The sequence below is a fragment of the Pollachius pollachius genome (genome assembly GCF_949987615.1).
Source record: "Pollachius pollachius genome assembly, chromosome: 12".
Lineage (NCBI taxonomy): Eukaryota > Metazoa > Chordata > Actinopteri > Gadiformes > Gadidae > Pollachius > Pollachius pollachius.
The window spans coordinates 18,513,442-18,523,441 of record NC_136945.1 but is presented as its reverse complement, the minus strand read 5'-3'; the positions used below and the strand labels follow the sequence as shown (position 1 = coordinate 18,523,441).

The following is a 10,000-nucleotide window of genomic DNA, read 5'->3' as shown; positions in this document are numbered from 1 at the left end:
GGCTACAAAGGAAAAGCACAATGGCTCGTTATTAACACTAATGACAAGAATAACACACACGGTGCTTAAACAAGGCTTACCTGTGTGTGTGTGTGTGTGGTGTGTGTGTGTGTGTGTGTGTGTGTGTGTGTTTGTGTGTATATGTGTGTGTGCATGTGTATGTATGTATGTATGTATCTATGTATGTGTGTGTGTGTTTGTGTGAATGTGTGTGTGTGTGTGTGTGTGTGTGTGTGTGTGTGCGTGGATGTGTATGTGTTTGTGTGTGTGTGTTGTGTGCGCGTGTGTTCAATGCAAAAATCATCTCACTCCTGTTCATGATGTAATCATCCCAGTCGAAGTTGCTGCCGTTTGGGAATGCCTCTGACATGTTGATGGGCCAGAACACACATTTGTGTCGTAGGTTCCCCATGAAGAGCTGCAGCCCAATTAAGGCGAACACGCTGAGACAGAAGACGGTCAGGATCATCACGTCTGACAGCTTCTTCACTGACTGGATCAGGGCTCCCACAATGGTCTTCAGGCCTGGGAGGGGAAGGACACACACACACACACACCCACACGCACACACAGACACACACACACACGCGCACAAACACACACACACACACACACACACACACACACACAACCGCACATGTGTACACACACACACAAACATTTGTACAACACACAAGTGCATGCACACAGCGAGGTGTGCATGTACGTGTGTGTAGGAAAACGTACACAAAAACAAAAACCCAGGAACACACATACAACCATGTCACGCACGCACATTCACAGACACACACACACACACACACACACACACACAACACACACAACCATATATATAGAAAATAAAGAAAAATGTACACTCAGAGAGATATACAGAAGCACACAAACACAAAAAACCGACACACACACACACACAGACAGATACACACATACAAAAGGTGCAAGCCTGTGCATTTCATGGTTGCACAGGCTTGGCGGCGGACACACAGCTGTATCTCCAGCCTTGCTCCAGTACTAGGATATGGTGGAGTCTATTCAGGTCAACTAGTCCAGGTCTTGGACTGGGCCCAGTGAGTGGTGTGGAGACCACACTGGTCCACCGGCAGCCACTGGTCCACCGTTAGGTCAATCTGAATCTGGTACAGCGTCTCTTGTTAGAGCAGCTGGCGCTGTGTAATGCGGTGAATATATCGTTGGGTCGCGGACACCCCCTTCACACGACGGCGGGTTCAGCTCCCGTAACGTTTGTACCGGAGACCTTCTCTGCGTGGTCGCTGTGAGAGACGTCTGTGGTCTCCGGACCAACTAGGAGCTTACTCCATTGTTTTGGATTAAAACCCCAAATCAAAAGGCGTAGATAATGACATCCTAAAGGTGTGTGTCAGAGCAGCAGGTCAGCCCATTGGGATGGGGGGGAGGGGGGGGGGGGGTCTCAATAAACGTGAGCACATATCTGGGTATGAGAGTCGGGCGGTGCAGTCAGGCCCGTGTAAAGAGTGAAGGGTGCAATCCCCTCAACGGCACAGACATCCACTGGACTGAACATCCAGGGAGCAGAGCTCTCTGCACCCCCCCCCCCCCCCCCCCCCCCCCCCCCCCCCGCACCACACAGAACACCACAAGGGTCGGAGACCACTCAGGGGATGTTCCTGAAGCTGGACCGCTCCGCTGGCATCGGTGAGTACATATCGGGATGCGTACTCTGTCAGCCTCTTCCAATAAGTACGGCATCGGAACACATTAATGTTGTATTGAAGGGTGAGCAGAGGACTGGACGGTGCTCACCGATACGGCGTAGCCTAGAGTTCACCGAGACTGGTTTCCTAGGGTCCACCTTTGGAGGAACATCCCTTGGCTGCTCTCAGAAGGTAACGACAGATGGAGCGACCACAGCAGCAGGGTCACACCCAGCGGGACCGGGGGGGAGCGGGGGGGTGGGAGGGGTACAGGCCAGGGCGGGTAGGAGGAGGAGGAGGCAGGGAGTAGGAGGTAGGATCAGTGGTTAAGAGGGGGGTGGGGGGAGGGGGGGGGCATGCAGGTCATTTAAACGCCAAGGCTGAAGGAAGGGACTCTGTGTCAACATCACCTGTCAAAAAGCGTGATGGTGACTTTGCTCTAAGTGAAGAACCGTTCCCATCCCAGGACCCCCACGGCCCACTGGTCAGTGCTCCCCCATGGAGGAGGGCCCCCCCAGAGCCAGATGAGCACTGTGTGCTGGAGCACTGTATGCCGGAGGCTGAGCTTACAGTGCTGTATGTACACAAATCCACAACAAATTACAGCAAAGTCCCACTTGCCCTTTGATACTTGCTTTGAGCAAACGTTTTGCACCAGTGGATCGCTTTCAGATCTGTGCATGTGTGTGTGTGTGTGTGTGTGTGTGTGTGTGTGTTGTGTGTGTGTGTGCGTGTGCATGTGTGTGCTTGTGTGTGTGTGTGCGTGTGTGTGACTAATTCGTGATGTACAAACTTTTCCAGTAGTGAAAATGTTTATATTATTAACATACGTTATATGAATCTGCATTATATTTGTATTTGTTTACTATATGCATTGAATATGCACATCGACCCTGATTGTAATATAGATGTATGGATTTGGGTTAATGATGGGTGTGTGTGTGTGTACGTGTGTCTGTGTGTGTGTGTGTGTGTGTGTGTGTGTGTGTGTGTGTGTGTGTGTGTATGTATATGTATGTGTGCGTGTGTCTGTGTGTGTGTGTCTGTGTGTGTATCTGATGTCAGTTTTCCTTGAATGTTTTCCCTCCCAGGATGGACAAAGATCTTCAAAAAATCCAGAAGCCTGAATCCAAAAAGCTGAATCACTAAAGAACTGATGGAGTTCCCAGGGAGAGTCTGTTAAGCCAAACTGTAAAGCAGGTGTTTGAAGCTTCATGCAGCATAATGTGTTGTCAAACTAGGCTTGGCAGTCTTTAGGAATTAAATGTCCTGTTTTCTTGGAAATCCAAAGATAAAAGTACCAGACATTGGTTTTTAGAATAATGTTTAAATTCAATATGGAGGATAATTAAGAATAACAAAACAAAAAAACTACATTAAATTGATCATGTATTCGACCAAACTTTGATCAAATACATGGCCATAACATGAACATTGAATCTCTCTTTAAATAATCTTGAAATGGCTATATTTACATAGTATTTTTTAAAACGAGTGTCAGTGTTTCGTTTAGTCAAATATGATCGAATCAATCTAGAATGGACCGAGCTGTGCCTTCGTATTACTTTAAAAACACAAGAACTCGACCATGCTGCTGAAAGAGGAGACAGAAACACAATCCGGCCAGTCCAAATGGAACCTATGGTCCACATAAAACACATTAAGAGGTTCTGATTTCCACTTAGCCCCACAAGACTGCCAGTAAGACTGCTTAGCCTATCAAAAATGTATGACTACCATTTTTGATTGTCGTAAAAAAATAACGGAAAGAAAACAAAATATAATAGATATATGTTGTTTTTTTTGGGAGGGGCATCTCTTTTCAAATCAAAAAGGAAACCATTAAAACTGGAATGAGGAGCAGCTCAGCCTTAGTGTTTAAATGCAGTCTCACCTGGAATTACAGAAATAGTTTTCAAGGCCCGGAGAACCCTGAACGTTCTCAGCGCCGAGACATTCCCCAGGTCCACAAACTCTGTTACATATCTGCAACGGGGTGGGGGACACAGAACAGAGACCATGACACGCAACGCCACGGACACATGCACGCACACGTACGCACGCGCGTACAAGGTTACAACAACCACCACCACCACCACCATCACCACCACCATCACCGGAGACCGGGAGGGACACACCACGTTGGGAGAGAGAGAGAGATAGGTAGGGGTAGGGAGGGACAGGTAGGGGTAAGGGGAGAGAGAGAGAGAGAGAGAGAGATGGAGGGAGAGATAGAGAGAAAGAGAAAGAGAGAGAGAGAAAGAGAAAGAGAAACGCCTGTCCAACCAGGGGGGAGAAAAGGGAGAGAAACACAACCACACCTAACATCAACCCCTCCGCGCCCCGCCCAAACAGAACAGACAGCTGGTCTCTCTTACCTGGAATAACAGAAATAGTTTTCAAAGCCCTCAGAACCCTGAACGTTCTCAGGGCTGACACATTGCCTAGGTTTACAAACTCTGTTATGTACCTGCAAGGTGGATCACATACAACGACTTAGAGGTCATCACTCACACCGTGTTAGAGTCATACAGAATATAAAGACTTAGTTAGTTAGTATGGAGACTAATGGACACATGAGGAAGATTCAAACAGAATAGAAGGCCTTAGTGTGGAGACGAATGAGCACATGAGGAAGTCATACAGAATAGAAGGGCCTTAGTGTAGAGACTGTAGGACACATGAGGAAGAGTCATACAGAATAGAAGGACCTTATTGCGGAGACTATGGGACACATGAGGAAGACTATGGGACACATGAGGAAGAGTCATACAGAAAAGAAGGACCTTATCGTGGAGACTATAGGACACATGAGGAAGACTATGGAACACATGAGGAAGACTTCATGATTATGATGGAACATGATGAAGCGTCACTGGGTGATCATGAAACTGGGATGTGGGTGATGGCTGACGTCAGCAGGATTGTGTATAAATCATCTATTCTAATTCATGACGTCATGATTGGATGAACAACTAGCTACAATACTAAACACGTTTCATTCAGTTTTAGTTGTATAGCAGTCTAAGGGTCGGCTAGATCTGTATAACTTTTAAGATTTGATTTAGCCGGCAGTTCATGTTCTTTGATATTAAAAGATACTATAGTATACAATTTCTAAACTATCTATCTGGCCTCATTCTTGAGTTTTTACTGCAGTTATCTTTTTATTCAATTTTAGCGTTAGCGTGTTAAAGAAGAGGAGGAGAAGGAGCAGGGAAGACCTCCAGCGTCGGGGGACTTACGCCATGGAGATGACCATGAAATCCAGCCAGTTCCAGGGGTCTCGCAGAAACGTGAAGCTGTCTATAGCAAAACCTCGGGCCACGATCTTGGTGAGGGACTCGAAGGTGTAGATACCCGTGAAGGTGTACCTGGATGAGAAGAAGATTCATGAACTAAACCAGTTACAGGCGGTCGGTCAAAGCATGGATGTGTTGATGGGGACGGAGGATACTCACTCTACTTGTTTGGACCATTCTGGAGGGTCGCTAAAGGTCATGAATATACAGTTCGTCAAAATGGTACACATGATGATCATGCTGAATAACGTGAGGGGAAAGAGTCAAGGAAATACACGGGAAGATACGTAGTTATACTACAGAGGAATATACACACTGAGTAACCTCAGTATACCTCTTTAAAGATGTAGTTATACTACACAGGAATAAACACACTGCCTCCTCTTCAAAGAGGTAGTTATACTACATACAAATATACACACTACACACTCTTCAAATATGCAATTATACTACACAGGAATATACACATACTACACTTCTTTAAAGATGTACTTATACTGCACGTGTATATACACACTAAGTCTTCTTCAAATATGTACTTATACTACAATATACATACTACCTCCACCTTAAAGATGAGGTGTTTAAGCACCAATAATCAGCACCGTCTATCCACATGCTTTTAACTGTGAACAACATATTGAATGTAATCAGCCATTGTAATGATTGAAATATAGTATTTTCATATTTTCCACTTGCTCCGAGTGTAGGACACATGCACATGCACCGTAACAAACGACAGTTTCCCTTTCTTCACACACAACACAAGCTCAACAGAACATTTGACATGCAGCTCGTTTCTGAAAGGATATGAATGTATCAAAATCTTAATCGCTATTCTCCTGAACAGGTTAAAGGGGCTGATGATGTAGAGGGAGGGCGTGGCACTGAAGCGGAAGATGGTTTTCCCTTTGTTGATGACTATAAAGGTCTGTGGAGAGCCAGGGAGACAGGAGGAGAGACAGAGGGACAGACAGAGGGACAGGCAGAGAGGGAGAGAGTAGATTAGTTTCCAGAATGCATCAAACACACGGTGCTGAACACAGTAAACAGGCCAGTGCTGCAGTGCTGGTCAGAGGGACGGGGGGGAGAGGGGGAAGGGAGAGGAGGGACAGTCCACCCCTCTGTCTGAGCCCCTCTCTGCCTGCTCCCAGTCTCAAACAGAGGGGTCACATGTTAGGGTCCCGGGGTGGGCAGGTTGCTACGGTGACCGACTGGGAGACGGCGGAGCGAGGAACACCTCTCGTTGGGGGGGGGGGGGGGTGAAGGTAATATGTAGGTTATTTCAGATGCCCGGATCACATGACATACGTGGTAGGGGGGGTGGGACCAGCCCACACATACACACACTGTGTGTGTGTGTGTGTGTGTGTGTGTGTGTGTGTGTGTGTGTGCACGCGTGCGTGTGTGTGTGCGCGCGCGTGTGTGTGTTTGTATTTGTCTAATAATTGATCTACAAACATTTCCAGTATTGCACATGTTTATACTATTAAAATACTTGATATGAATCTGCATTTGTATTTCTATATGCATAGAACATCAACATTGTCCCTGATTGTAATATTGATGTATGGATCTGGGTTAATGATGGCTGTGTGTGTGTGTGTGTGTGTGTGTGTGTGCGCGCGCTTGTGTGTGCGTGACCCAATCAGGGGTGCCTCTCTGCGGGCCCCGGCCCAGGCCAGCAGGGCTCTCCCCCGTCTCTCCCCCCGTCTCTCCCCCTGTCTCTCTGCGGCCAAATGTCAATCCTTCCTTCTTCCTCCTTCCTCCTTCCTCCTTCCTCCCGAGCTTAAAGCTTTTACTGGAAGACAACCGCATGCCCTGTCATCGATCAGGCCCAGATCTGCTGACTCCAGCTCCTCAACGGCCACTCCCACCCAGAGACAGCCCGGAACCCAGGGTGGGTGAGGGGATTCAAATTCACGTGTGTGTGTGTGTGTGTGTGTGTGTGTGTATGTGCGTGTGCGTGTGCGTGTGTGTGTGTGTGTGCGTGTGTGTGTGCGTGTGTGCGTGTCAATCGCATCTTTATGTAAAACGAAAACCGAATAAAAATGATCCTGATTCAACGTTGATGATTCTGGAGGCTGTCCGCGGTTGTTCGGAGCGTTCGGGGCGCCTCAGGAATTGCGTGTCAGAGCTTTCCCCGAGTCATCACATCGTCCCGTAACACTAACGCAGTTAACGGGATTCTGGTCAATATCTGCCCCGCCGACAGTATGGTGACGGTAACTCGAAGGTGAAGCTGCCTGGTCCCGGGTTCCAAAGGCCTTGTCTTGCTAAAAGCAGACGTTGGCTCCTGCAGAGTAAAAAAAAATGGAGACACCAGCAGAACGGCTGCCGGAGATACGAGAGAGGCGGGGAGATATTAACACGGCCTGCAATTCCAGTTCCTTTGCATTACAACCAGGGATACACAAGATGCTCGTCGGAGCGATCGGTGGCGGCTCTCCCCCCCACCCCCCCTTTGCTTCCCGCCACGGATGTACTGGTGCCACACCACTGGTTTCGGAGATCCCAGTACAGGAACACTAGAAAGTCAACCCAGAGGTATCCCGAGACGAGTGGTGTCCTGAAATCTAATTAGATTAAAAATAGCGACGCAGTCAGGGGAAGACAGAATGGATTCTCTCCCTCTGCCCCCCCTCTCTTCCTCTCTCTCCCTCTGCCTTCCTCTCTCTGCCCCCCCCCCCCCCCCCTTCCTCTCTTCCTCTCTCTCCCTCTCTGGGTCTTTCTGCTTATATAGCATCTGTAGCAGTATAAATATTTTTCCATATCCCCTTTTTCCATTGTACAAAAAAAGAATCCTACATCAGTATGATCCTATGCTTCACCAGTATACTCCTATACATCACCAGTATAATCCACCAGTATAATCCTATACTTCCCCAGTATAATCCTCTACTTTCCCAGTATAATCCTCTACTTCACCAGTATAATCCTATACTTCACCAGTATAATTCTATATATCACCAGTATAATTTTATACATCACCAGTATAATCCCATACTTCACCAGAATAATCCTATACCTCACCATTATAATCCAATACATCACCAGTATAATCCAATACTTCACCAGTATAATCCTATATATCACCAGTACAATCTTATTCATCACGAGTATAATCCCATACTTCCCCAGTATAATCCTATACATCACCAGTATAATCCTATACTTCACCAGTATAATCCTATACTTCACCAGTATAATCCTAAACATCACCAGTATAATCCTATACTTCACCAGTATAATCCATCAGTATAGTCCTATAATCCACCAGTATAATCCTATGCATCACCAGTATAGGATAAATGGAAAGCGAATGGAACCTGGATCCCATTAGAGAGTCTAAATTCCTCTATAGGGGGCGGGTTTACCTGTTAGGGGATGTGGTGGTGGACTTCAGACCATATCAATACATGGCCTGGGGTTGCTTAAACACACACAATCGCACTTGCACACACAAAAACACTTTTGCATTATCCCTATTGGTTTGATTTGGGTCACCCCTCGTAGCATGTGCAAATGACTGTACACATCGTTGGATACAGCGTTGTTACAGATACAACTTGAGTCAACTGTGTTGAAATCAAGTCGGGGGGAATGCTGCTGTTGACTTCAGCCGGGCGGACTGCTGGCCTAGTCAGGGTGTGTGTGTGTGTGCGTGTGCGTGTGCGTGTGCGTGTGTGTGTGTGTGTGTGTGTGTGTGTGTGTGCGTGTGTGTCTGCGCGTGTCTGCGACACACACGGCCATTCAGCCTGTGCTGCACTCGCAGCCAGCCAGCCAGCCAGACAGACAGACAGGCAGACAGACAGACAGGTGAACCATCCGGTAAACACACCATCTGTAAGTCTGGGTGGCGACGGAGCCCGCTTCATTCTAATACCAGGAGGAGTTTTGCTGCAAAGCTGCTGGAAGGTTCCTGCTCCCAGTGGACACCAAGGAGGGAGTGTGCAGAAACCAGGAGGCAGATGCAGATGCAGGGACCGCGTGCGTGCGTGTGTGTGTGTGTGCGTGTGTGTGTGTGTGTGTGTGTGTGTGTGTGTGTGTGTGTGTGTGTGTGTGTGTGTGTGTGTGTGTGTGTGTCTGTGTGTCTGTGTGTCTGTGTGTTTGTGTGTGTGGGGTAAAGGAATACGGGACAGCAGTGAGGAGATCGAGGGAAAAGGGGGGAGAGAGAGAGAGGGAGAGGGAGAGAGAGAGAGAGAGAGGCAGTGGAGGGGGAGAGAGAGAGAGAGAGAGGGAGAGAGAGGGAGAGAGAGAGAGAGAGAGAGAGAGAGAGAGAGAGGCAGTGGAGGGGGAGAGAGAGTAATGCAGAACAGAAAGCAGCCAGAGAGCTGCAGAGGGGAGAGAGACAAACCTGAGATAGGGGGAGGGAGGATGGGTTGGTGTGCAGCAGAGAGGGAAACTGAGAATGATACAGGGAGGAATGGAGAGGGAGACAGACAGAGAGACATAGACAGAGAGGGAGACAAAGAGAGCCTGTACCGAAGACCCACTCCCCATTGGTCGAGACCCTCACCATGTAGTGTAGACCCACTCCCCATTGGTCGAGACCCTCACCATGTAGTGTAGACCCACTCCCCATTGGTGGAGCCATCTCATCATGTACTGTAAACCAACGTCCCATTAGTGGAGCCATCCCATCAAAATGTACTGTAGACCAACGTCCCATTGGTGGAGCCATCCCATCAAAATGTACTGTAGACCAACGTCCCATTGGTGGAGCCATCCCATCAAAATGTACTGTAGACCCATATTAAGGCCCACATGAAGACAGCAATGACCTTCACGCAAACACATACAAACACGCACTGGCACACACATACACGCACACACATATATCCTCAGCCACTTCTGAACACACTTGAGCCTGCGTGTGAACGTGTGATTTTGATGATTCAGAAGCGATGAGTATCATGGCTGAATCAACAGACAATGCGGATGCATAGTCATTAGAAGTTATAACTGGTATTTGTGTGTTATTATTCATACTTCTGGGGACCAAAATGTCATTCATATTATAGG

At 47.7% G+C, this 10,000-nt stretch overlaps 1 protein-coding gene across 2 annotated transcripts in view; it reads right to left on the bottom strand.

Moving 5' to 3' along the window:
• The window catches only part of scn8ab (sodium channel, voltage gated, type VIII, alpha subunit b), a gene marked incomplete at both ends in the record, with an annotated part of 37,975 nt that overhangs the window by 23,251 nt on the left and 4,724 nt on the right, over nt 1–10,000 (bottom strand). For both annotated transcript variants that reach the window (XM_079747320.1, XM_079747321.1), the window contains 6 exons: nt 1–2; nt 310–525; nt 3,568–3,659; nt 4,919–5,047; nt 5,135–5,215; nt 5,737–5,906. The exon at nt 1–2 is cut by the window's left edge and continues 70 nt beyond it. In XM_079747320.1, coding sequence (XP_079603446.1) covers nt 1–2; nt 310–525; nt 3,568–3,659; nt 4,919–5,047; nt 5,135–5,215; nt 5,737–5,906 — 690 coding nt within the window. The remainder of the gene's footprint in view (nt 3–309; nt 526–3,567; nt 3,660–4,918; nt 5,048–5,134; nt 5,216–5,736; nt 5,907–10,000) is intronic.